Here is a 27,078-nt window from a genome sequence, read left to right as displayed (position 1 = left end):
TCATTGGTATTCTGGTTTCTCCTTTCATGGGGGATGGTCATGTGGGCAAAGTAGCAGCTCTTAACTATTTAGACAGTCCTGTTGAACTTTGCCTCTTCCTTAAGGAGCATGAGAAGTGGAGACCAGAGACCCCAGAGGTGATCTCTCTGGGCTGAAGGATTCAGAACACACCTTATATAGAGATGGAGGCCGAAGTGTATAGCAGAGCACAGGGCTCTGCAACCCTAGGTTACTGCAGCTCAATTCTCTGATCCAGCTTTTCCCTTCATTTCCCTACTCCATCCCCAAAGCATTAATGATATAATAGTGTGAGGTCAATGACATGTTGAGGACTGCAGTGATCAGCATATTTCTTATTTTTAGGAGTCTTACTCTGAATGCATCTGTGTGAAAATTATAGAGAGGATAAAGTCATGATTCTTTATGTCAACAAAAAGTGATATCAGTTCAAATAATAAACACTAGACTGAAAATAGATAGCTAGATTCTGTTGTCTTCCTCTGACCTTGGAAAAGATATATAACTTCTTCGCATGTCTTTTCTCTGGAACTGGTGTAATATGTGTTTCCTAGAGCGGCCTCAATGATGAGATAACCTATGTGAAGTGTTCTCATCTCCTTAAGGAATGATGTCAAAGCAATAAAATACAATACTTGTTATTACAGCAAAGATAGTGAGGAGGAGGAGAAAGACCTACATTTTCTTCCTTAATCTTCTAATCTTCTCAGATCCTGTGGTCCTTTCAAGTCCCCTGTCTGCTCCTTAGGCTGGAGTGGTAGGGGTTCCATGTTTGGGTGCAGGAAGAATGCCTCTACCTTCTAAAACTGTGTTCATCGGGGGGGCTTCGTAGGTACGACCCTTCCCGTAGGGGTGAATGTGACACCTAGTGTGTTGTGCTAGGGAAGCACAGGATCTGCAGACAGAAAGTGGCGTCTGTCTCTCCGCTGCAGGACTAGGAGAAGCAGCCTTGGACTGTGTGCTCCTGCATGGCTTGCCTACTCCTTCACAGAATGCACGTCCTGGTGCACAGGCTCCTCTGATCACCTTCTGTGAGAAAGAGAAGTGAGTCCAAAGAGGCCAGTGCTTCTTACCCAGCTCGTGAAGTCCAGTTGACTGGGGACACCTTTTGGAGTAGTCCAGCAGTGTGAGCGTGGTTGTTTCTCATTCCGTCAGCCATGTCCTTCAGTGCCACCATCCTCTTCTCCCCTCCCAGTGGCAGTGAGGCCAGATGCTGCTGCTGTGCCTGTAAGAGCGAGACTCCTGGGGGCAGCACAGGCTCTCGGGGCGGGAATCCTCCTCCCAGCACCCCTATCACAGTGACCGGACATGGCTTGGCAGTTCAAAGTTCAGAGCAGCTCCTGCATATTATCTACCAGCAGGTAGATAAGGCAGTGGGTCTGGCTGAGGCCGCTCTGGGTCTTGCCAGGGCCAACAATGAATTGTTAAAACATCTCCAGGAGGAAGTAGGTGAGTTGAGGCAAGGGCAAGTGTCCACCCCTGATGAAGATGGGGACAGCCGGGCACATGGTTCACCACTTGAGGAGCCTGGGCCTCTCAAGGAAAGTCCCGGAGAAGCCTGCAAGGCCGTGTCTGCCATGGAAGAGGAGTGTGACAGCGCGGGCAGCAGTGTGCAGGTGGTGGTCGAGCAGCCGCTGGGAGCAGCCTTGGCGGTAGGGCCTGGGCCTCTGGGCTTCCCAGCCACTCAGAGAGATGTGCGGCCCCCGGGATGTGCCCTGGCTGCCAGCGAGGGGGCCCCGATGCTCAATCCTGTGAGTATGGCTGCAGAGCAGGACACGAGTATTGTTGCTTCTTAGTGCTTTTCCTGGCCTTTCTGTTTTTCTCTCTTTCTGTATTTTCCCCCTCCTTAAGCCTTTATTCTATTGTATTTTTGATGAAATAGAACAGTACCAAGCTTCCTTTGCCTTCAGAGATAATCAACACTCCTGTCTTCTTCCTGAACCATAGCCTCTTTGGCAGGAGGTCATTTCTGGTGTGTGTGGTGATGGGGTGCCCTTCCCTCCCCTCAGTAGCCGTGTGGCACCTTCTCCACAGCTGTCTCAGCTCTCCATGAGCTCTGCCTCTCCTGGCGAGACTGCCTGCCGTGCACAGACGGCTCATTTATATTTTATCACGGGCCCTCTGCTTGCCAAGAGGAATTCAGTACAGAGAGAGGGGGATGAGAGGGGAGAGATGCAGAGGTAGAGAGAGAGAGAAGGAAAGAGTGAGAAGAAGGACAAAGATAATAGAAGACAGGCTAGGGAGGGAAAGAGGCAGGTGGAAATGAAGGGTTGAGGAAGGAGAGAAAATGAAAAAAGGGAACACAAAAATGGTGAATCTAAATGAAAAGAGAATTTCTGCAAGAGAGAATATGAAATAATGTGGGAAGAAGGCAGAGGAAAAGAAAATTAGGAAAAGAAGCGGGCCATTGAGAGTTAAACAGTAAGAGAATAATGTAAGGAGAAAGAGGGAGGCAAGTGAGCATATTTGTGAGCAGGAAAAGACACAGAAGTACTTTGTGCTATTTCAGTTTCTTTATTGCTCAGGGCCATATGAGCAGGGAAATCCTGGCTGAGTAGAGTAAAAACTGCAGAATGTCACACATGGAAGTATGAAAAGGAGATGGAGCAACTATAGAGATCATAGGGATGGGAAATAACAGATGTGTTGCCGCTTGAGAGACAGTGGGAGGTCTGTCAGCTCTCCTCCCCCAGGTTCTTCCTCTGCCCTTTCCCTTTTCCTCCTCCCCTCCAGACAAGGCCCAGACACCCAGGAAGGAGTAGAGGAGCAGAACACAGGGTGCAAACAGGGATGCAGTGCCCAGGCCATCGGCTGGGTCTGAGAAAGGAATGTACAAACTCCCCTGTCCCCCTCCAGTGTCACACTGCAGTTGGTCACTGTCCCCTAAAGCAGTGTCCCCAACCTCTGGGCTGTGGACTGGTACCGGTTCGCAGAGAAAGAATAAATAACATTATTTCCATTTTATTTATATTTAAGTCTGAACGATGTTTTATTTTTTCAAAATGACCAGATTCCCTCTGTTACATCCGTCTAAGACTCACTCGTAATGCTTGTCTCGGTCATGTGATACATTTATCCGTCCCACCCTAAAGGCTTGTCCATGAAAATATTTTCTGACATTAAACCGGTCTGTGGCCCAAAAAAGGTTGGGGACCACTGGCCTACAGGCCTAGCCAGGTTGGTAGGTGATGGCTACTGCCAGTCTGTACATGGCCGGGACTACCGGTGATCTGGAGGGCTGCGGGAGGAAGAAATGAGAAGGTGGGAGGAGGCAGGAGGGTAACAGGCCCGGCAATGCCCTGAGCTGTGGTTCCTTCAGGCAGGGAAGGCTTCCAAGCCAACAGGATGGAATTACATTTCCCAGCGCAAGCAGCTCACACGTCTATAAATCTCAGCCTCCTCCCCCGCTTCTTTCTGTGCCCCCCCCCCGCACTTTACTGTTTAGTTTTCTTGGCTGCAGAAATTCCCCCTCCTTTCTTCCGTCTCTCTCCCTTTCTCCCTCCTTCCTTTCCCTGCCCTGTATGTCCTTGAGTGAGGCACAGTCAGGCAAGTAGATGTCAGGGCAGTGGCAGCTGAATGGCCAGGGCAGATCAAAGTGAGGACACATACTGGCCCCACAGCAGGAATGGAGGGGGGCGTTGGTGCCAGCCTCTCTGGAGATTTCTAGCTCTCCCATTTTTCTCCAATTCCTCCTCTTTGTTATTGTTACCATTTTATTTTCTTCCATCTCTTGCTTGATTTTCCTTTCTTGTCATCACTTCCTCCCCCAATTCCTTACAATTTTTTTATTGATTGAATTTTAGAGAAAGAAGAAAGAGAGAGAGATCAATTTGCTGTTCCACTTATTCATGCTGTCATTGGTTGATTCTTCTATGTGCTCTGACCTCAGCATGCCAGGCTGATACTCTAACCAGCTGAGCTACCTGGCCAGGGACCCCCAAACCCTTTTAGACAAAACACTCCAGTTCTTATACCCAAGAGCAAATATAAATGACCTCTCACAAGTAAAGCATCAGAAACATGCCTTATCCTTATAATCAGTCCTGTATCAATGACCCCAAACGAGAGGCCCTATACACACAGAAATATTTGCCTAGCACTCGCATAGGAGTCCCATAGAAACAAGCCATTGACCATTAAAGACTGTGCTAGATTCCCACCGCTTTCCACTCTCTGTTCTTTATTCTTGGCCAAAGATTGATGGTTAACCAGGTTCCTTTAAGCCTGGCTGGCTAATAGGCTATTCTTTTTTATGTTCTTAGCTGGTGGATGATTATGTGGCCTCTGAGGGTGCAGTACAGCGGGTGCTGGTCTCTGCTTATGCCAAGCAGCTCTCACCAGCCACACAACTGGCTATCCAGCGGGCAACCTCAGAGACAGGGCCAGAAAATGGAACCAAGCTGCCACTGCCTCGCCCTGAGGACATGCTCAGTGCTGCTGCTGCGCTGGAAGGTGCCTTGGAAGTGTCAGGCCCAGGGGGAACTGGGGAGCTGAGACACTCTCTAGGGTTTACTGCTTCCCCATGCAGGACCAGAGGGAGTGGGCAGAAGAACTCCAGGCGCAAGCGGGATCTGGTACTTTCTGTGAGTGAGCTTAATTTCTATGAATTTATCTTCAGTCTGGAAAGATAAATGAAGAGTGAAGTGTGGGTTGATTTTAAACTTCCCGTATTGAATGAATGGTATACTGAATCTTACTGGAGTGGGAGGAGCAAGGACATTGTTCCATAGCTGTAGGGATAAGCAGTCCCCTGCCACCAATGGAACTTTTTTATTTATATATATATTTTGGGGGGGGTTGTTTGTTTGTTTTCCTTATGACAGAGACAGAGAGGTATAGAGAGGGACACACAGACAGGAAGGGAGAGAGATGAGAAGCATCAATTCTTTGTTGTGGCATCTGAGTTGTTTGTTGATTGCTTTCTCATGTGCCTTGACCGGGGCGGGGCAATAGCAGACCAAGTGACCCCTTGCTCAAGCCAGCAACCTTGGGTTCAAGCTGGTGAGCCTTGCTCAAACCAGATGAGCCCACGCTGGAGCCAGTGACCTCAGGGTTTCAAACTTCGATCCTCTGTGTCCCAGTCTGACGCTCTATCCACTGTGCCACCGCCTGGTCAGGCCCAATGGAACTTTTTTAGACTTTTCAAAATATATTTAATATTTTGCATTTTAAAACAGGGCATTATATCACATCTCCCAAATATCTATTAATCTTAATGGGAAGATCTTTAAGGGAATGAGCAGTTTGGCCACTGAAAGATGGCACTGAAAACGCCTACAGATTACCAGTGTTCAGGGTAAGCAGCAAGGGGACCTTTGGGCAGAAATGCTAGGGTGTCCTGAGGTGGTCCCAAACCCCAAAGATGCAGAGGACCACTGGACACTAAGATCAGTTACAAAGGTTTGGGAATTCTAATGAGTCTAAGAGCTCTTGGCAAAGAAGGCACTGGCCTGAACCAGGTCTGTTTAGAGCCTCGGCATGGCTTAAAGCACTAGGAATGTCGCACAACACCCTGCAGTGCACAGGACAGTGCCCTACAATTATCTGGCCTAAAATGTCAATAGTGCTGAGGTTGAGAAACCCTGTTCTAGGGTGACCACAGGCCTCTGGATCAACTCTGTGCCCAAAACCATCTTTCTGATAACCATGGAGGTATTCTTTAGCCATATAATGTTCATATCGAATGTAACAGGTTTCCATTCCCTGGATAAAGGCTGATGAAGTAACTTGAGAGTTGTGGTTAGGCATGGAGATCACCACTCACATCCAGCCAAAATCTTATCACAGTATATCGTCTATTTCTTCTTGTTACAGTCGTAGCAAAGATTGAAAACATTTTATACCTCCTTTATTTATATTACTTCTTTCTTCCTTTTCCTTTTTCTAAGAGATCCTACTCTTACTCTCCCTTTTATTTGTTTTGTTTTTACATTGAGGGGCTCTTTCTTTTTCTAGGAATGAAGAAACCATAATCAATATCAACAGGTTTCTAACCTTCATTTCAGATTTTGGTTATGTTCAGAGACATCTCCTCACTTATCAGGAATAGGGAATGGGCTTAGTTTCTCTGTCATGGATTTTGGCCCAAGAAGTCCACCTTGTTTCCAGTGATAAAACGGAGGCATTTCAAGGGATTTCCCCAATCTCCAGTGTTTAAGTTATGAATAAATACATAATAATTCCATTCTTCTCCTGCCTACTGTCTCCAGTCAGAGGTTTAGTGTTGAGACCTGGCTTCATCCTGCCCTTTGGAGAACTTGGTGGAACAGCAGACCTTCTGGGAGGACAGCATGCTCACTCATTATAGCACTTGAGAAGGAGGGCCAGTTAGGGAACTGTGCTGTCCACCGCAGAGGAAGGTTTACAATGTTATTGTGCCAGACTGGGTTTAGAGGGAGAAGCATAGATTGCAGATCTTTGCTATTGTAACCTTTAGCTCTGAAGAGGAATCAGAGAGGCAATCTCTCTGATCTTCTGAGGCTGCTGTGGATTGCTGCTAGGATCCAAAAGGACCAAACCAGAACTCTTAATTCCTTGGAATGCTGCACATCCCAATCCCAGCCACCCCTTGTGGAATTTATTTTTAGCTCACTCAGGAGGTAGTTGAGCCAGCAGCCTGTACAGTCTTAACACTTATTATTGTCTAGAGTATTTTCCCTTTCCACTTCAAGCTTGGTTTGATTTTTATCAGCTCATCTCTTTCAAGCCACTTGAATTGGAAACTATGTGACTTTTTTTATTTTTTCTGTCTTTTGCAACTCTTTCAAATTCTTTCTGAAGCATTCACACTCCCCACATGATTCCTTAAGTTTGGGCTTCTAAGAGATAAAGTAACTCTGTCAAATATGAAGTTAGTGTAATCGTCTTTTTTTATAGAGTGGAGGCCCTAGTCCCAAAGAATGAACAGTAACCCCTAAGTTGATACAGTTAGTCAGCCACAGAGGTAGAAGGGTAAGTTGGGCATTTCTGAATCTGAAGCTGATGCCTTGAGGTCAAGCTTGAGCAGGTCCATCAACTTAGGACTGGGTAACATCCACTGACTGCAAGAACTTGGAATAAAAATATAATCAGAAACAAAAGGACTAAATTTAATAGGAATAAGTGTTAAATCCTGAATTAAAAAATTTTTTAAATCTGCAGAATGGTAGAGATAGTAATACATATGAAAAATGAACTTGAGTTGACTACAGGTTCAGTATGAATGAAGCCTGTGACACTATGAGTAGGAATGGGGTTGCTAAGGTAACACCATCTTGGGTTTCATTCTTAGAAGAGTAGAGTTCCACTTAAGGAAGTAAGGCTGCCTTTGGCCAGACCTCAACTAATAAGTTAGATTCGGTTCCAGGTGCCACGCTGTAAGAGAGATGCTGGCAAACCATAGAGCCTCACAGTTTCACAACAAGTCTGTTTGGAAGCTCTGTCATGGGGAGTGGCTAAAGCATGTGGGGGTATTTAGACTGGGTAAGAGAAGACTTTGAGACTACATGAAAGCTGTCTTCAAATGTTTCAGGTGCTGTTATGAACAAAATGGGTCATATTTTGGAGCATCTAAAGCAATTTTTTTTTTTTTAGTGTGCACTAGAGAGAGATAGAGAGAGACAGGAAGGAAGAGAGATGAGAAGCATCAACTCATGCCAGGGAAGGCAGTGGGGGGTGCTCCAGACAAGCCAGTGACCATGGGATCATGTCAATGATCTCCTGCTCAAGCCGGCGACCCTGTACTCAAGCTGGTGACCTTGGGGTTTCGAACATGGGACCTCAGCATTCCAGGTCAATGCTTCATCCACTGCACCACAGCCAGTCAGGCTAGGTCAGAATTTTTTAACAGAGATGTTCAATAGTACAATAAGCTGACTCAAAAAACTAGTGAGGACCCATGGTAAATGTGTAGAAGCTAAGCTGAAAGACAGCCTGTTGAATGATGTGAAAGGGAGGCTGTGTGAGAGTCTCCGAGGTCCTCTCTGTTTCACATTTCTGTTATTTTAGGTTTGTGTTTTTCAGACCATAATGTGTGTGCCCCTGAGACTTGTAATGTGCAAAGGGATATACCTGGCTCATTTTCCTGGGTTGTCAATTTTACTAGAAGATTTTGGAGGATATTTATATATTAAAAGAAATACAGATATATATTGTGAAGAATTTTTTTTTAAGTGAGAGGAGGAGAGATAGTGAGACAGACTCCTGCGTGCGTCCCCACCAGGATCCACCTGGCAACCCCATCTGGGGCCAACATTGGAATCAACTGAGCTATATTGTTTTTTGTGTTTTTTTTTTTAAATTTATTGATTTTAGTGAGAGAGGAAGGGAGAGCCAGGAATATTGATCTGTTCCTGTATGTGCACTGACCGAGAATTAAACCAGCAACCTCTTTGCTTCCGGATGACGCTTTAAGCAACTGAGCTATCTGGCCAGGGCTATTTTTTTTTAACCGAGCTATCCTCAGTGCCTGAGACCAGCACTTGGACCAACTGAACCACTGGCTGCAGGAGGGGAAGAGGAAGAGAAGGAGGGGAGGGATGGAGACAGAAGCAGATGGTTGTGAAGAAATTTTTTAAATTTGCATGTATAGCGGCTTCAAGAAATGTCCATTTGCAATAGCCCTGGTGTATATTCACTCTCTCCTTGCTACTGGGAGTATGTTTGTGGAAATGCCTGAGACCCTCTGCTCTAGTGATCATATTCCTTAGGAGCAGAAGTCAGACCAGGGATGATCTTGGAGTCTTCACACAATTTAATTGAAAGGGGACCCCATTAGAAATAGTAACTTGGATAGGCTCTCTGGCTAAGAAAAGACATTGACAGAAATGGTACCCAGACTGTGGGAAGGATTCAGGCAGAAAACCCTATGGGGACTATATGTAGGAACAGTGGAGGGTTTTTTATATACACTCCTGCTTGATTCTGTTTGTTTTTTCCCCCTAGAAATTGGTCCACAATGTGCATAACCACATCACCAATGACAAGCGATTTAATGGGTCTGAAAGGTATGATCCACTGAAGGGAAATGACTCACAGCCTACTTTGCTGAGGAGTGGGAAGTTGAGGGGACTGCTCTAATATAACAGTGAGGCTATGGCTTTGGACACACCAATGCCTCTTGTATCCTCTCTTATGCCATGGCGGAATTTACCACAAAGTTGATTAGTGCTGGGATTCTCTCTTTGGTTTCAAAAATGCCGACTGCCTTATTCACTCTCTTCTTTTTGTGGCAGCATCAAATCCTCTTGGAATATTTCAGTAGTGAAGTTCCTTCTGGAGAAGCTCAAGCAGGAGCTGGTGACCAGTCCCCACAATTACACTGATAAGGAACTGAAAGGTAAGAAAAAACTGAGTTAGGCCTTGGCGGGTTAGCTTACCTGTAGAGCGTCAGCCCAGGTTCAATTCCTGGTCAGGGCACACAGAGAAGCCACCATCTGTTTCTCCACCCCCCTCCCTTTTCCAGAGGTGGATTAAGGTCAGTTGAGGCTCTGGGCGCAGAAGAAAATATTGGGCCCCTTACATTAGAAAAACGTGTAAAGTTGAGGTTTTGTGGGGCCCTTCAGAAGTCGGTGCCCAGCATGCACGCCTGGGGCACCCACCATTAAATCAACCTCTGCCCTTTTCTCTCTCTCCTTCTGTCTCTCTCTTACTCTCCCCTGTGGGTCCTGGTCGCAGGGGTGTATGCAGGAGTCTGTTTATCAGCCTCCCCATTTCTCACTTAATAAAAAAAGGAAAGAAAAACCAAGTTACAGTAACTCCCTAATCCTTCCTCCTTGTTCCTGGTCAGAAGAGAAGAGGTATAGTGGAGATGATTTAGGTGGTTTTGAAAATAGTGAATTAAAAAAGGTTTTTTGGAGCCTGACCTGCAGTGGGCATGGATAAATGTTGACCTGGAATGCTGAGGTTGCCAGTTCGAAACCCGGTCAAGGCACAGATGAGACACAACCACTTCGAGTTGATGCTTCCCATTCCCTCCTCCTCTCACTTTCTCTCTTTCTCATTTCACCTCTCTCTAAAAAGAAAAAAAGTTTTTTTGCTTTTCACCTACAGTATTCACAGGATTGTGTCTAATTGCTTTTTCTCCTACCCAGTCTGAAGTGAAAATGGGAGAAGGAAAGGGCTAGAACACAATCATATGTGATGTGTACATAGGGCCTGAATCTAGGATGTTATGAATAGGAGATCAGAATCCCGGCCTGCCCTTTTTTTCCTAAGTATTATGTCCTGGCCTTTCTATTTTCCTAGCTCTTCTGTTGTTTGTCTGTAGCCAACCCTGAAGCATTAGAAATGCTACTGCTAGCCTGACCAGGTGGTGGCGCAGTGGATAGAGCGTCGGACTGGGATGCGGAAGGACCCAGGTTCGAGACCCCGGGGTCGCCAGCTTGAGCGCGGGCTCATCTGGTTTGAGCAAAAAGCCCACCAGCTTGGACCCAAGGTTGCTGGCTCCAGCAAGGGGCTACTCGGTCTGCTGAAGGCCCGCGGTCAAGGCACATATGAGAAAGCAATCAATGAACAACTAAGAAGTCGCAACATGCAACGAAAAACTAATGATTAATGCTTCTCATCTCTCTCCCTGTCTGTCTGTCCCTGTCTATCTCTGCCTCTGTAAAAAAAAAAAAAAAAAAAAAAAAAGAAATGCTACTGCTGAAGAGAGCCAACGTCACAGTTCAGTAGAGGTGGCACACTTGACACCTGTCTGAGTCAGGACGGCTCCTAGGAGTCCTCACTGGCAACGCTAACCAGAAAACAGATGAACCAAGGGATAAGTAGCAACTTGCTTAAAACCACCAGCAAGTCAGCTGCAGAACCAGAATGGGCCCAATGGGTCAGTTCAACCCCCAGTCCAGGGTGTACCACCATATCACATGTATCTTTGTCAGAACCAGTCCTGAGCCAAGACCTGACACCTACCCTCCCATCGGTCTGCTTGGCCCCACACATGGGAATGCTGCAGCTACTGGCAGGCAGAGAAGCAGCCCCCAGGCTCATGGGCTCGAGCCCCGCAATCCTGCCTGCAGCCTCTAACCATCGGTGGGACTCAAGCACATGCTCTGTGGTTAATGGCCACCCACAGTGAGTGGCATCTGACCCCACCTTCCAGGGACTGTCGCTGTGTATGCCAAAATGGCAAAGCTGAAATAAGGTGATTAAGTGACAAATAAAGCCACCATTTTACAAAAAAAAAGAAAGAAAGAAAGCTTCTACTGAAAAAATACTTAATTTACTATCAGCAGAGTAGAATGGGGGTGAGTTTAATTGGGGAAGGAGGAAAGGAGTTACAAAGTATTGCAATTTTCCTTTTCTAGTGGGTGATGGGGGAGTCAGTGTTAGAGATAGATGTAGGCAGGGAGAGCTAAACCGAAGAGGAGGTTTTTTGTTTTTCTTTGTTCTTTTTCTGATGTGACATTTTAGTTGTTCATTGATTGCTTTCTCATATGTGCCTTGACTGTGGGCCTTCAGCAGACCGAGTAACCCCTTGCTCAAGCCAGCGACCTTGGGTCCAAGCTGGTGTGCCTTGCTCAAACCAGATGAACCCGCACTCAAGCTGGAGACCTCGGGGTCTCGAACCTGGGTCCTCTGCATCCCAGTCTGACACTCTATCCACTACACCACTGCCTGATCAGGCAAGAGGAGGTTTTAAACATAGTGAATTTAAAATAAACCTTTTTTGCCCTGGCCGGGTGGTTCAGTGGACAGAGCATTATCCCAGAGGGCTGAAGTGTCGAGTTCCCTCCCAGGTTAGGGCATGTATAATAAGCAACCAGTGAGTGCACAACAAAATGGAACTAAGTGGAACAATGAGTTAATGCTTTTCTCTCTCTCACCGTTTCCTCTCCCTTCCTCTGTGTCAAATCAATGGGATTTTTTTTTTTTTACTTAAAAAAAAAATGTTTTGTTTTGTTTTTGCTGATGGGTGATGAGTTCTCCAAGAAAACCCATTGTCTAAGGAGCGATTCTCATTCTCCCATCCAGTAGTGTTAGGGCAGAACGAAGGGCTGAGAACAACTGCTCTTTGCTCCCTCCCTTCTCCATCCCTGCCAGGAGCCTGTGTAGCCTACTTCCTTACTAAGAGGCGTGAGTACCGCAACTCCCTGAACCCCTTTAAAGGCCTGAAGGAAAAAGAGGAGAAGAAACTTCGAAGTCGCAGATACCGGGTAGGTTTCTAGGCCTTCCTTTCAAAATACTGAACTCTAAACCCTAATATACCACAGAGGGAAGGGCCAGAGGTCATGGCATCTGAGACTAGAGTTGAGAGTCAGGAATGTAGGCAGATAGAGGAGAGGAGGGTGAGCCAGTTCTAAGATTTGACTTGGGGCTTTCTTGGGCACAGATTTTACACAGCCTTCCTCCCAAACCTTCCTCCCAAGCCTAATCCATAGTTTGTTTCTCTTCCTAATCTCTGTCCTGGGACCCTACCATAGCTTTTTGCCAACCGATCCAGTATCATGAGGCATTTTGGACCTGAGGACCAACGCCTGTGGAAGGAGGTGACAGAAGAGCTGATGTCAGATGAGGAGGACAGTCTTAATGAACCAGGTGTCTGGGTGGCCCGGCCTCCCCGTTTCCGGGCCCAGCGCCTCACGGAGCTCTGTTACCACCTGGACGCCAACTCTAAGCATGGCACTAAAGCCAACCGTGTGTATGGTCCTCCCTCAGACCGATTACCTTCTGCTGAGGTCCAGCTCCTTCCACCAGAACTTTATAATCCTAATTTCCAAGAAGAGGAAGATGAGGGAGGTGATGAGAATGGACCTGTCTCCCCATCTTTTGACCAGTCCCACAAAGCTTGCTGTTCTGACTTGAACTCATTTATTGAAATCAAGGTGGAAAAGGATGAGTGAGAGCTATAACCAGGAGTAGCTCTGGTTTCTCCCACTCCCCATGTCCCAGAAACAGGTGGCTATGGGGCTTCCCAGAATAATGAGATGTCCTCTGCAGTCTGAGAAAGCAAGCCTGCCTCTTAACACAGTCCCTACTGGAAGTGGAAACTGGCAGCTCTGGTGGGATAAAAGGACTTATCTGAAAGGGGGAAACTGTCCCCATTGTGAATGGCAAGTCAGAAAACGGGCTTATTCCTAAGCATAAACAATGTCTCAGAAGAGTCTGGGGTGAGAAAAGGAGGAGGATGGGTCTAAGAAATATGAGGCCTTCTCAACATATGCCTGGGTCTCTGAGTTTTTGTTTTGTTGGTTTTGTTATTTTTTGGGTTTCACTCATAGCTCTGGGGAAGCAGCCCTGGTTGCACCTGTACTTCCCCAGGACCACTGGTCTTGCTCTGCAGTGGAAGCAGCACAGGACCAGCCCAGGGTAATACTGCCACCTGGTGGGCAATTTCAGTCATGGGCTTGATTTTTCTAAGCGGAATTGAGGCTCTCTCCATCCCTTTTTGGGAATTAGGATTTAGATATAATAGCTTTACTGAGTTATATAAAGCAGACTTTATTATTATTTGTATCCTACACATGAGGAAATTAAGACTTTAAAGAGTTCCCATGTCTCACTGGTATCCACTCTCCCACTGTGTGACCAAGTAGTATATAGGGTTCTATAATTATTTCTTAGTTCTATTAGCCAAGCTGTATTTTGAGGAAGGGGTATGTGTGTGTGTGAATTTTTAATAGACTGACAAGTAAAAATGGCTTTCTATTTATTTATATAACAAACATGACTGCTTACTAGGTGTTACAGATATTGTGCTAAGCACTATAGACATACTGTTTATCAAGTTAGATGTTGATCAGGCATTTTGTTATCTAGTCAGAAAGCCAGGCATTTAAGTAGGCAATGAAACGAATTGTGATAAAAGCGATGATGAGGGAGTGTAGGGTGCCCTGACAGTATACAGTAAGGGTAACTAACCTAGTCTGGTGGTCTGAAAGGCTTCTCAGAATGGTGTTTAAACTGATATCTTAAAGATGGGGAGGAGTTAACCAGAAGAGAAGGGAAGGCCAGGGAGTATTCCAAACATAGGGAACAAGTACTAGAGCGGACAGACAAGATACAATTCTACTGCAGAATAGTGTGGGGAGGGGCGATGCTGAGAGAAGAGGCTGGAGAAGTAGAGAAATCTTGTTAAATATCTTAAAGAGCTTACACTTCAAGGGCAGTGAGAAATCACTGAAAGGTTTTAAGGAGGAAAATGAGTTGTGTTTTAGAAGAATCACTTGACCTTAGATTACGAGATGGTTTCGAGGGAGAAAGCCTTGGTAGTGAGACTTTTGCAGTGGTTCAGGAGAGGAAAGACAGTGGCCTGACTGCCATAGTGGTGATGAAGGGAATGCAGAGCTGAAAGCAAAATTTAGGAAGCAGAATTGATAGGCCTCAGAGATAGGACTCAGTTGGATTTGAAGTTATGGGAGGACATAAGGTTGAGGTTCAGGTTTCTGGTTTAAGCAGATAAGTGATTAATGGTGCCATTTACTCAGGGAATGCTGGAGGAGCCACTTTCAGGGGGCAGAGAAGGGGAAGTCATTTTAGGGTGTTGTATGCCTTTGAGACAACCAAATGGAGGTACTAGTAGTCAGATGAGTCTTTTTAATCCAGGAAAGTCTGGGCTACAGATATGAATTTGGCAGTCATCTGTATATATACAGACCTTAATTAGTCTTGGGGATAGAAAATAGGGCCTGTGGAACTCCCAGCTTCAATTCATACTATGGAGTGGTTTCCCTGAGGCTGTGCCCTTTCCCCCTTGTGTCTGCTTCCTGATTCACTGAAAACACAGGCTGTTGATCCCAATTGTGCTCATTGCTGCCGCCACCAACTCCTAGGTGGGCTTTCTTTAATGGCTTTTCAACTTTTCATAAGATTTACTCTCCCATCTTCACCCTAGTGGAGCAAAGCTTCCAAATACTAGAGGCTGTGTGGATATTTTAGATGTAAATAATTGGAAGGAAGGAGAAGAATGGAGGTTCTCCTTCCCCTTCTGGAGACAGGAAAGGAGGGAGAGCCCTATGGTTAATTCTGAAGAAATTGCAATCTGGATGCAATCTGATAGCTCGCCTCTATTACTAATGCTTTCAGTCTTCCTTGCTTCCAGTCTGATAGTAAACTCTCCTCTGGATCAGAGAAAAGTTGTAAGCCTGACCAGGGAAGCAGAGAGGCTGCTTCTCAAGAGAGATGAGGTCAGGGAAACAATGCAGCTAGGACAAAGCCGCCAAGTAGTTTGTGCCAAATTAATTTCCAAAAAAATATTAACCTCCTTTCCTCCCCCCATTCCCTAAGGCTACACTAAGATTATAAAAGGTATTCAAAATGTTGAGGCGAATATGGTTTGCTTATGATTTTATACTCATTTACTATCTAAATACAAAGGAGTCATTTCCCTTCTCCATTCTATTTCCTCCCTCCCTTGCCCCTAATGTGCTAGTCTAGGCAAAATCAGTAAGCTGGTATTTAATTGGATGTGTTCAGCTTCAGCTACGGTTTCTTTTCCTTATTCTTGATCTTTCCTATGGCCAATATCAGCCTCTTTTCCACCCTGACCATTTTCCAGTTGCTGTCTCCTTTAAATGACATTTCTTTTCTTCCTCTTAATATGTATTATTTATCACCAATCTCCTGTGGGCCAACCAAGGGGTTATCACCAATCTCCTGTGGGCCAACCAAGGGGGAGGCGTTCGCTAGCCCCAAAACCAGACCTCCTATCACACTCACCTGAAATATTTGCTGAAAATCTCATTTTCCAACACCAGGGGGGGTATGTCTATCCCTCTATCTGTCCTAACTTTAAGGTAGAGATTAGTTCCAAATCTTTTCCTCCTTTTACATAGACACTAAAGCCCCTTCCCTCACAGAGCTTTAGGTTAAGAAAGCGGGTCTTTATTTCAGTTTATCTCTTTATCTCTCATTCTCTCTGGACTTGCACAAATTTGTCTTTTTCATAAGTCTATTCATCCTTCGGTCTCTGCACCACCCTCGATTCCCTTTGCTCCCTTTCCTTTCGCTACCTGTCTTCCTCCAACTCTCTATATGGTCTATCTCACCTTTCTGAACTCTACGTAGACATCTCTAAACCTCTTATGTATGTATCTTCTGTTCCCTTATCTTCCTCTTTATGACTCCCTCCCGGTATCATCACTACTTCTGCATCAGCCTCTCCATCTCTCAGTCTCCACACGAGGAACAAAGTCATGGTGTTTGCGCAGAACATGCCTCACACCGTCCATTCTGATTCGCAACATTCCACCGTGCCCCTTCGCGCATTCCAACTGCAGGCAAAGAGTCCCACTTTAACTTTTTCCTGTCCCAATTATTGAGTGATGTAGTAGCAGCTGCCCAAACTTGCCCGCCTCTTCTCTTCAGTCGGCGGATCTCCACCTTCAGGACAGTTAGCACCAGGTCCTACCGCCCCCTTCGGCGCACCAGAGATCCCTGCGCAGACACTCCCGTTTCTCTCCCACTCGGAGCTCCGCCCCTCCAGGAAAGTAGATCCGGCCAAGCAGACAAAAGTTTGGGAAAGAAGTTCCGTCGGTGCTGAATGTGAGAGCGAGGGGGGCGGGAGCCGGCAACAGTGGGGCGACAGGGCAAGTGGACGCGTGAACAGATAGACCTGCTGACGGGACGGCGCGGCCGTAGGCCCTTCTTGCCCTGCTTAACCCCTGATGCGTGGGGGGACGCAGCCCCTTTTGCTGGGGGATGCTGGGGGAGTCCTGGCGCCGGGCATCCGGGCCGTCCGCTAAATCCGTGTGCCTACTCTGTGCCCCCGGGGAACCGGAGTCCGGCTGCAGGGAAAGAGAAGCGGCGGCCGAGACGCTGCAGGGTGCCAGGCGGGGAGGGGGCTGAAGGCCCCAGGCCCGAGGGTATGGAGCGGTTAGGAGAGAAAGCCAGTCGCCTGCTGGAGAAGTTAAGACTCTCGGACTCCGGCAGCGCTAAGTTCGGCCGCAGAAAGGGTGAATCTAACCGGTCTGGGTCTGATGGAACCCCCGGGCCGGGCAAGGGGCGCCTGAGTGGGCTGGGGGGACCTAGGAAATCAGGGCCCCGTGGAGCTACTGGGGGACCTGGGGATGAGCCGTTGGAGCCAGCCCGGGAGCAAGGCCCCCTGGACCCCGAGCGGAACCCGCGCGGCTCCTTTGAGGCGCTGCGCTACGAGAGCTCCTTTTCCGTGGGGCCGCCCCCGACCCGGGCCTTGCCTCTACCTCAACCATTGACCCCAGACTTTCGGCTGGAGACCACAGCCCCAGCCTTGAGCCCCCGCTCTAGCTTCGCCAGTAGCTCAGCCAGCGACGCGAGCAAGCCGTCCAGCCCCCGAGGCAGCCTGCTGCTGGACGGGGCGGGGGCTGGCGGAGCTGGAGGTAGTCGGCCCTGCAGCAACCGTACCAGCGGCATCAGCATGGGCTACGACCAGCGCCACGGCAGTCCCTTGCCGGTCGGGCCATGCATGTTTGGCCCACCTCTGGCCGGGGCTCCGGCGGGCTATTCCCCTGGAGGGATGCCGGCCGCTTATCCGGAGCTCCACGCTGCCCTGGACCGACTGTGCGCTCATCGGCCCCCGGGGTTCGGCTGCCAGGAAAGCCGCCACTCGTATCCCCCGGCCCTGGGCAGCCCTGGGGCTCTAGCTGGGGCTGGAGTGGGAGCGGCAGGGCCCTTGGAGAGACGAGGGGCGCAACCCGGACGACATTCGGTGACCGGCTACGGGGACTGCACTGCGAGCGCCCGATACCAGGATGAGCTAACAGCGTTGCTGCGCCTGACGGTGGGCACAGGTGGACGTGAGGTCGGTGCCCGTGGGGAAAACTCTGGGATTGAGCCGTCTGGTCTCGAGGAACCGCAGGGTCCGTTTGTTCCGGAGGCCGGCCGACCCCGAATACGGGAGCCGGAGGCCCGAGAGGACTACTTTGGTGAGTGTGAGAAGTGGGTAGGGAAAGGAAGGGACCCGTCACCACATTCGGCCTTTACTGCCCCGACGACCCAAATTGCCGGCGCCGGGTGATACCAGGCAGAGACATGGGGCTAGAAAAGAGGCTAGAGGGACGTCACTTTCTCACTGGGTTTCAAATAGACTAGGGGCTGCTTATTCCTGCCGAATTCGAACCCCCCTGATTATCTCGTGAGTCCCAGTTCTTCCCCAAGCTTTAGCGTCTCGGTTTTCGCGGTAGAAGGCCTCTTAGGGAGGGGACTATGGGGCAGGGATAGTATCCCCCATATTGCTCCCCCCTCAGTGGCGGTGCCCCAGCAGGCTTCTGAGCTCTGAGCCCCCACGCGGGCCTAGGCTCCTCCCGCAGGAATTCGGGGAATGCGCGCGCTGGGGGGTGGGGGGGACCCGGGACCGGGCGGGCGGGCGGGCCGCGTGCGTGCCAGCTCCTGTCCCGGCGTTCCAGGTGCCCGCGGGCGGGGCCGCCCGCGCGGCGCAGGGCAGAGGGGTGGGGGTTGGCAGAAGGGGGGCGGGGGACTGCTTCCTAACACGCGCGGAGCTGTGGCCGCGGTTGGGGAAATGGAACCTGAGAGGGAGGATGAAGCGCTTTGAGTCGGAAAGCAGGGACCCTTACTGCTGCTCGCCCCAGCCTCCTGGCTGAGTGCGTGCGTGGGCATTTAAACCAAGACCTGGTGGTGTCAACTTCTCTATTTCCTTATTCAAAAGTCAGGACAGAAGGCATAACCACCGGACACCATCACTTCTGATGGATAACAACCCTGTGTAACTGCCAGAAATAACCTGGCCTTCAGTTCTGGCCATAACCTGCTCAGAATTCAGGCTAGAAGTAGCCTTTTATTTTTCTGCCGTTAAGGAAACCTGGTCGTTGTCTCTCTCCTCCACGTGGTTATCTTGAAGAAGTATTGATTGATTTTATGTCTCAGCTATGAGGGAATATTAGGGTCTTGAAATATCTTTTAGCCAAGACCTACATCACTTCACTATATAAGAAATACTAATCTGATTGTGATAGGAAGAACAGTAAGAAGTGGAGGGCTCACACCCAGGGCTGTGGACCTCTTCAGTTTTCCAAGCATCTTCTCACCTTTCTTACCTTTCATTTTCCTGCCCTGGACACCCCATGCTCTAGTTCTCTAGGACTAGAAATGTGAATAGGGAGAGAACCCCCGCCAGGGAGGGAAGGTACAGAGAGGTAGCAGGGCTGCAGGCTGGAAAGGGCCTGCCTGGTTCAACCCATTCTCCACTGTTCTTTTCCCTCTGTTCTTGGAGAGGAAAGCCCAGAGCTGCTGAAGCTTTGGTCAAGTGATAGTAACAGGATCCATTTAGCAATTTTGTTTTGAGGCCCAGAAGAAATGGCTGTTGGGAGGAAAGAAGTCTCTTTAGCTAAGCCATAAGAGCCAAAAGGAAAAATGAATTCAGAGACAGTGCAGTAAAATGACAGGAAGAACCTAGGTGTGGATCTCCTGGGTTAGAGGAGGTGAGGTGACAGGCCTGAGCAGTTTGCTCTTCTTCCCATAATGTCCAAGGCTTCCCAAAGAAATGACTCAGACCAGGACCCCTGGCATGGCCGTCTTGGGGCAGATTTCCACTCCCGTTGGGAGACCACATTTTGACCCAGAGGTAGGGGCCTCTTCTCTGGGTGGGTCAGTTTGCCTCCTCTGACAGAAGCCCCAGCCTAACTGTACCCTCCTGCACCAGCCCTTAGTAGGGGCCCTTTTCCTTGGCTACTGCTTTGCCCAGCTGCCAGAGGGTGGGAGCAGGACAGGCCTGGGCCCATCAGTTGCTGCAGCTGCTGCATGGGCTCCTGAGCCCCTGGGCAAAGACTGGGATGGGCCCCAACAGGCAAGGAGTGTGGCAGTGTGCCGAGGGGGAGAGGTGGGGCCGGGTGAGGCAGGCCCGTTGGGATCTGCTCCCCAAACACAGGCCCTCACCCTCACTCATGGGCCTGGAATTGGGGAGTGGAGGGAAGGAAGAACACACCCAGGAAAGGTGGGTACCAAAGCCAGGTGTATGTATATATTTTAGGGGGGTGTCAGGGAAAAGCAGTTCAGCTCTGTCACTTCCGTGATAGAAAATGACAGAGAAACATTAGGGATTCTGCCACTCTTTTCCCTCTTCCTAGGCAACCTTCCTGGGAACACACCCTGCATTCTCAGTAGCCACCTCCCAACAGGAGTCATACTCACATGGTCCCCTCTGCACAGTCCCCACTGCTGAGCCAGATCCTTCTTTTTCCATCCTTGGAAGCTTGGAGGTACAGAGCAGTGAGAAGTCATTCTATAGCTGAATACCAGCTCATTTTACAGATTGGAAAACAGGTCCCAGAGAGACTTTCTGGACCTGGCCTGCTTTCTCTAGGGAGTTTTCTCTAGTCTACTGCTGAACCCAAATAGACTGGCAGCTCTGACTTTTCCTCCCACATGGTGCAACAGGGATCATACTTTTCCTGTTCAGTCTTTTTTTCCCCAGTAGAAAGTAAACATTTGAAGGCCAGGCACTGTATTTTTTACTTTCCTCCAGTTTTCCACAGTATTGAACATAGTATTTTTGCTGGGCACAAAATAGATGCTCAGAAAATATCTTTGATTAATCAGCAAATAAGAATGAATCTGTTCAGTGGACACCTTGCTGCATTCCATTATCCTCTTTTCCCAGAGGGGAGACATTAAAGGGAGGCTCTGACTGGTGGGCCTATGGCGCAATCAGGAAAGACAAGGAATCCCTGCTTTTGAGCAGGGATAGTGGGTTGTGATGGTGACAACATCTCTCCCTTCAGGCACCTGTATCAAGTGCAACAAAGGCATCTATGGCCAAAGCAACGCCTGCCAGGCCCTGGACAGCCTCTACCACACCCAGTGCTTTGTCTGCTGCTCCTGTGGTGAGTGCTGCCCCCAGACCTGGACCAGGGCCCGAGGCCTCGAGCACTCCCCATACATATAAACAATCACAAGTGCCTAGGGAAACAAGAGCAGAACTTGTGCCTCTTCATTTGCTCACAGAGCAGCTGTCCCAGCCATGTGTCTGAACATATATTACTGCCCCACCTTCTCTCTTGCTTCCTTTCTCTGTGCTCTATCTACCTGGCTCTTCTACCCCTTTGGGTCTGCCTTCTAGAGTCAGTCTACCCTCTATTCAGCCTCTTCCCTCCCCTCTTTTCCTTCCTCTTCTGCCTCCCTGCTTGCCCTGTCTGGACTCCCACCGCGCCCTCCAGCCTCTCCTTGGTGGGGTTTGATCTTGGGCAGCCAAGTTGCTTGGGGCGACAATGAAAGACTGGAATGTGGGAAGGGTGGGGGTGGGCTGAAGGAGTGGGGAACCATGGGGGGCAGAGAAGGGGGGTTTTCTCTTGGCTGGTCAGAGTTCAGCCACCTCACTGGAGTGCAGGCCACCGGGCCATGCCAAGCTGATGACATCACGCTCCAGGAATGCCTGCTGTTAGCTCAGGAGGCCTGAGGCAGGGGGGGAGGGGACCAGCTCTCATCGGCCTTAACTCACCAGCCCTTCCCTCACATCCCCTCATTACCTCCTCCCCACTGCTTACCCACTCTGATTCCTTTGCTAAACCTTTAATCTCCTATCTCTGCCTGTCTGACTCTAGCATTCAGCTTTTCTCTCATTCCCCAGTCCCCAGCCTCTGCCTGGTTCTCTTTAGGTTCATCTCTGTCCTTCTGTTTATAGGACCTCTTCTCTACACCCCTGTGTCTCATCAGTTTCTAAGTCAGCTTTTCTAAACCACTGGGCAGAACTGGAAGTGGAGATTTTGATGAAAAGAGGGCAGAAGTGGGAAAATTGCCCATTTTCTGCCCTGGTCTCACTCCTTCCCCATTCCTGGCAATTTAGATGCCCTGGAGCAGTTTCTAGGTGCTGGTTACATGGGGAATTGTCCTGCTTGTCTGTTCGTTGAAGATCCTGAGCTGCCTCTGACCCTGGAGACTCTGGGTCTCTCTAAGCTTGGAGAAGCAGCCTAGTGGAGCGGGAAAGGGGACCAACTTTGCTCTCAAACAAAGCACTTTATCCTCAGCAGTAACTCCAATAAGTCCTGACTTCTGTAGAGTGTATCCCTAGAGGGAGACAGACAGGGCTAGGAGAACAGGATAGCTATGCTCAGGCAAAGAGGCTCCTAGGTTGAAAAGCCCCAGAAGGCAAGGCCTGTGACAATGTGATCATCTCTGTGTGCTTTGTGCACCACCTTTTTTGGAGTTCCTTTAACCATGTCAGCCTGTGGTTGGCTTTGCTTTCCCAGGTGCCCCCCATGCACCAGGTGCTGGAGAGGAAGGTACTCCTAAAAGACAGGGTCATAGAAAACCGTTGAAGAACCAGGAACTGGAAGAGCAGTGAGCAGAGAAGAGAGGATATGGGCAGGAATGAGACTAAAGCAAATTGGGATTGTATCAGATGGGACTTTTGTGTGGGGAGGGAGGACAGACAGCAATTTAGATAAGCTCTAAAGTCCAGATTTAAACATATCACACAACGCAGGAGAGTGCTGAGTGGGGAAGCCTGCTGCTGCACACCAGGATAGGTTCTAGCCCCTTCTCTGCTGCTCCTAGGGCGAACTTTGCGCTGCAAGGCTTTCTACAGCGTCAACGGCTCTGTGTACTGTGAGGAAGATTATCTGGTGAGTGAGAGGATCCCCTGAGCTTAGAATTGGCTCCCAAACTGGGACCCCCTTCTTGGTGACCTATTGGGGTTCTACCCATCAGGTCTTTCTCAGTTTGTAACATCCTCCCTTGGCCTCTAGTTTTCAGGGTTTCAGGAGGCAGCTGAGAAATGCTGTGTTTGTGGTCACTTGATTTTGGAGAAGGTAAGCAAAACATCTTCAGTGGAAACTCTGGGAGAGTGAGGGGTGGGATCAGGGTAAATGGGTACTGAGAAAAGGTGTGTGTGGAGGTGAACACATCACTGGATGAATCTCTCGCATCCATTCTTCCCCAGAGCAACAGACACCTAATTCTGCCATCCCCAGACCTGTGTGATCTGGCCCTTCCCGATTTTGCAGGCACAGCCTGGCCCTCCATTTTCGTTAGGAGTACTGGGTTCTGGGTTTTAATCTTTCTGCTCTTGGGTAGGATCTGTTGGAACTCAGTTTTCTGTAAGAAAGAGGGATTGGATTAGATCAGTTGTTCTCTTCCCCAGCAGCCTAATAGATCATCTGGGAAGTAAATAAAAATACCAATGTCTGGGTCATCACCAGAGACTGTGATGAATATGCCTGGGTAATACTTCTGGGGTGGGGCCCAGGCTTTGATGGTCTTTTTTTTTTTTTTTTTTTTTTAAACTATTTTTTTAATTTTATTTATTCATTTTTAGAGAGGAGAGAGAGAGACAGAGAGGGAGAGAGACAGAGAGAGAGAAGGGGGAAGGAGCTGGAAGCATCAACTCCCATATGTGCCTTGACCAGGCAAGCCCAGGGTTTCGAACCGGCGACCTCAGCATTTCCAGGTCAATGCTTTATCCACTGCGCCACCACAGGTCAGGCTGATGGTCTTTTAAAAGCTCCCTGAGCCTGACCCGTGGTGCTCAGTGGATAGAGTTGACCTGGAACACTGAGGTCGCCGATTTGAAACCCTGGACTTGCTTGGTCAAGGCACATACATGAAGCAACTATGAGTTGATGCTTCCTGCTCCTCCCCCACTTTTTCTCTCTCCCCCACTCCCTTCCTTCTCTCTCTAAAACATCAATAAGTAAAATATTTTTTATAAAAGTGCTCCCTGATGATCCTATTATACAGCCAGGGGCTGAGAACCACTGATCTAATCGACCTGGGAAGGTAGCAGGGAATGTGAGGGGTAGCTGGAGAGCTGGGACTAACGAGAGACTAATTCTCCTCCTGCTCCATGAGCCAGATCCTACAGGCCATGGGGAAGTCCTATCACCCAGGCTGCTTCCGATGCATCGTGTGCAACAAGTGCCTGGATGGCATCCCCTTCACTGTAGACTTCTCCAACCAGGTGTACTGTGTCACCGATTATCACAAGTAGGTCTGCCCCTTGGGCTTTGGTGTGGAAATGGACTCAGGAATTTCTGAATCTTAGCTCGTCTCTGCTCTCTCTCTTTCAGAAATTATGCTCCTAAATGTGCAGCCTGTGGCCAGCCCATCCTCCCCTCAGAGGTCAGTATGTCTGGGTTTTCCTGCAGGGTAGCCAGTGCTGCTGCCTCTGGGGAAGGAATGGGGACATACTGCTGGGCCTCCCGCAGGATGCAGTGGTGCTGAGGAATGTTCTCTGAAGATTCCCGTGTGACTCTGCTCTCAGGGTCACCACCCTGACCCGAACATCCGGGCCTGGACATGTCTGACAGCCTTACTGGGCCCAGACTCTGTCTCTTCTCTCCCAGTCTAGAGGAGGATACTTTCTTTGAGGTCACTGTCACCAAATCCCAGATATAGGGGCTGGAAAAAGGTGAAAAGAATCCTTAGGACCCATAGGAAGGAGTTAGAAATGAGTTCCGCTGTGTGCTGAGGGTGTGCCTAGCCATTTCCTCGTCCCCGGCAGCCCCAGTTTAGCCTATGTTATTTGTGCAGCCTGCCTCTTTCCTTCCCTCTGCTTCCTCTACAGATGAGAGAGGTAGATAAGTCCAACCCCTGAAGCCAAAAAGGGAGGGGAAGTTCCAGTAGGATTTTCAAAGGCCTTTGTATGATCTTCCCATTGTGAGAGGGAGCCTGTACAGGGGAGGGTGGTGTTAGTGTGGTTATGCTGCTCTCATCCCCATGTTGGTCTGCATTATTTCAGGGCTGTGAGGACATTGTGAGGGTGATATCCATGGACCGAGATTATCACTTTGAGTGCTACCACTGTGAGGTGAGTGTTGGGGGTCAGGGTTCCTGGAGGAGAATTGGAATGGGGCCAAGGAAGAGTCAAGTCCTAGATTTTGACTGTAGGGGAGTGTAGAGCATGGAACATTAGGAAGGTGCTGTGACCTATCTCCAGTCTCTTTCTCATCCTCCAGCCACTCTGGTCCTAGTTGTTTAGTCTTTTTCTGAATCTGGCTTCCCCAGCGTCAGGATTCTTAAAACTCTAGGGCCTCCTGGAATCCACTGGAAATGGGAGCCTGTCTCATTATTTCTACTATAGCAGCGACACCTGGTGCCCAGCTGAGGTATTTTCCCAGGTTTCTCTTCTAGAAGTCCATTCCTTCCAACCCACCCTTCTTTTCCAGTCATTAAAAATCTAGTGTTGAGAGCAGGGCAGACTTTCAAGATGTCCAAGGTGCCTGGGCTGAGGTGAACTAGGTGTCCTTCTTCCTCCCTAGGACTGCCGGATGCAGCTAAGTGACGAGGAAGGGTGCTGCTGCTTCCCTCTGGACGGACATTTGCTCTGCCACAGCTGTCACATGCAGCGGCTCAACTCTCGACAGCCCCCTGCCAACTATATCTGAGCTGTGTCACTGCTGCCATCATCACTATGGACAAATTCCTCTGGCTAGTGGGCCCCTCTGAGGCCAGCTGAGGCAAACGCCGTACTCTGCAGGCCTGGCAGAAGAGTCCTTTGGGGGAGGGTCCCAAGGGCCAGAGACCCAAAGATCATGACATTCCAAATGGATTCTGGAGGAGGAACTTTCTAGTTACTGTGGTGGGCCAGTGACTGGCCTCTTTCCAGATGTGCAGCCTGTGCTGTAGCATAGACATACTTAGGTACACAAACAGGCCCCAGTGCTCTACAGGTCTGGTTCCAGTCTGTATCCCCAGTGTACATCTGTGCATAAGTCAAGTATGGTTCTGGTTCAGGACTGTTGGAAAAGAACATCATGGGAGTTCCTTACTGTTTTGTACCCCACGCATGATGTCAAACCCTACACCACAGCATTTTATTTTTGTATCTGGATGAAAAGGTGGACCTTATTAATGAGTTATTTCTTGGCCATCTTCTCTCTAAGAACTAAGAGAGCTGTTCACCCTCTGCCGGGAATGGAGACCAGCTCCGAGTGGGCCTGCTGCCTGTATTGCCTGTTTCTCAGGGACTCACGTGGGCCTGGGGAGACTAGCTGTCGGCCTGCACTTGGTTCCTCCTCTCAGCTTCGGGAGGAGGTAATGAGTGGGTCTCTGGTGTGGAGTTGCTGGGGGAGACATTTAGGGAGCTGCAGGCTATCCACACGCCCCAGGTGAAAGTGCACTGAGCCCTCCTCATTTTATGCACCACAGGCATCCTCTCACACAGACATACACACACTCCCTTCTTCTCAGGTCACGCCACACTTGGTTCCCCAGCAGTAGCTCACTGCTCCAGAGCTACCTCCTTTCAGAGGGATCCAGGATTAGAGCTACTGCAACTCCTAAACTGAGGTTCTGGGCAGCCAGAGAGGCAAAACACTTTGGCTTGGTTCTAGTCAGTTCAGCTGAAATTGGTTCATCTAAAGCTAGAGCTTTGAAAACCTGTATATTTAAAGTTCCAACCACTTTGCCAAAAGCTCAGATCCCTTTTGGGTATTTTTTTAGCCATTTAGTTCTCTTCTTTTTTTGTCATGCTTTGGGTATTTCACGGATTTATATCTATTCATTCAAGAGTATTTCTGTGTTATCAGCAACATAAATTTATCAAATTTGCAGCACTTTGTAAATGATGAGATTGCTTCCTACTTTTTTGGGTATCTCTGTTACCTATTTTTCAAACACTTTTTAAAAGCTTAAAGTTTCTAGCAATAAATATAATTGGTACAGACATTTTGTGTATCTTTTTTTGTGTTTCTTCATCCAGTATTCCTTTACAAATTAAATGCTTTGAAAAATGTAATGAAGCTCAGTATGATTTTATGCTTTGGTCTAACTTTACGCATGCTGTTAAAATGCCAATATATTCTAAACAAGTGAATAGGTATGTGGCATATTCAGTTGACTGACAATTTAAGGTTATATAAATAGTCTACAGCATAAAAAGTGAAAGGGTGAATCTGAAATCCTTTTGAAAATGCTGCAGATTTGTATTTATTTTAGACTAATTGTCTCTAGGTAAGTTGATTTTAGGCAAGTTAATCTGATAATTAATCTTGGATCCTTAGTCTCCATTCTCTATTACTTAGAATTTCATAGTGGAAATGATGACTCCTGAGAACAGAAATTCCACATTCAGGGGTCATTCTAAGATGACGATGCCAGCCACCCTCGGGATTACATAGAAGAGACCTCCAAATGTGAGAGAGGAAGAGTTCAGATTCATACCACTGACTACTGGGGGTGGGGGGATGCACTTTTTCAGAGAGATAAAGTGTTCTG

The 27,078-nt window shown here is 48.5% G+C and overlaps 2 protein-coding genes across 3 annotated transcripts in view; both read left to right on the top strand.

Moving 5' to 3' along the window:
• The window catches only part of C4H14orf93 (chromosome 4 C14orf93 homolog), a 33,967-nt gene extending 20,810 nt beyond the window's left edge, over nucleotides 1–13,157 (top strand). Inside the window, exons 2-7 of one of the 2 annotated variants that reach the window (XM_066277439.1) lie at nucleotides 729–1,769; nucleotides 4,281–4,601; nucleotides 8,941–9,002; nucleotides 9,231–9,334; nucleotides 12,040–12,152; nucleotides 12,420–13,157. In XM_066277439.1, coding sequence (XP_066133536.1) covers nucleotides 1,176–1,769; nucleotides 4,281–4,601; nucleotides 8,941–9,002; nucleotides 9,231–9,334; nucleotides 12,040–12,152; nucleotides 12,420–12,839 — 1,614 coding nt within the window. In that variant the 5' untranslated portion in view covers nucleotides 729–1,175 and the 3' untranslated portion in view covers nucleotides 12,840–13,157. The remainder of the gene's footprint in view (nucleotides 1–728; nucleotides 1,770–4,280; nucleotides 4,602–8,940; nucleotides 9,003–9,230; nucleotides 9,335–12,039; nucleotides 12,153–12,419) is intronic. The other variant, XM_066277440.1, reaches the window with a different exon arrangement.
• Nucleotides 13,158–16,442: 3,285 nt separating this feature from the next.
• Nucleotides 16,443–26,531, top strand: AJUBA (ajuba LIM protein). Its single transcript, XM_066277467.1, has 8 exons — nucleotides 16,443–17,837; nucleotides 20,649–20,750; nucleotides 22,420–22,487; nucleotides 22,611–22,673; nucleotides 23,717–23,847; nucleotides 23,931–23,982; nucleotides 24,602–24,670; nucleotides 25,122–26,531. The coding sequence occupies exons 1-8, from the start codon at nucleotides 16,802–16,804 to the stop codon at nucleotides 25,245–25,247; spliced, it is 1,647 nt and encodes a 548-aa protein (XP_066133564.1). The 5' UTR covers nucleotides 16,443–16,801; the 3' UTR covers nucleotides 25,248–26,531.
• The last annotated feature ends 547 nt before the right edge of the window (nucleotides 26,532–27,078 follow it).

Source organism: Saccopteryx bilineata, chromosome 4 (assembly GCF_036850765.1).
Source record: "Saccopteryx bilineata isolate mSacBil1 chromosome 4, mSacBil1_pri_phased_curated, whole genome shotgun sequence".
NCBI classification, from domain to species: Eukaryota; Metazoa; Chordata; class Mammalia; order Chiroptera; family Emballonuridae; genus Saccopteryx; species Saccopteryx bilineata.
This window is presented reverse-complemented; position numbering and strand designations above follow the sequence as displayed.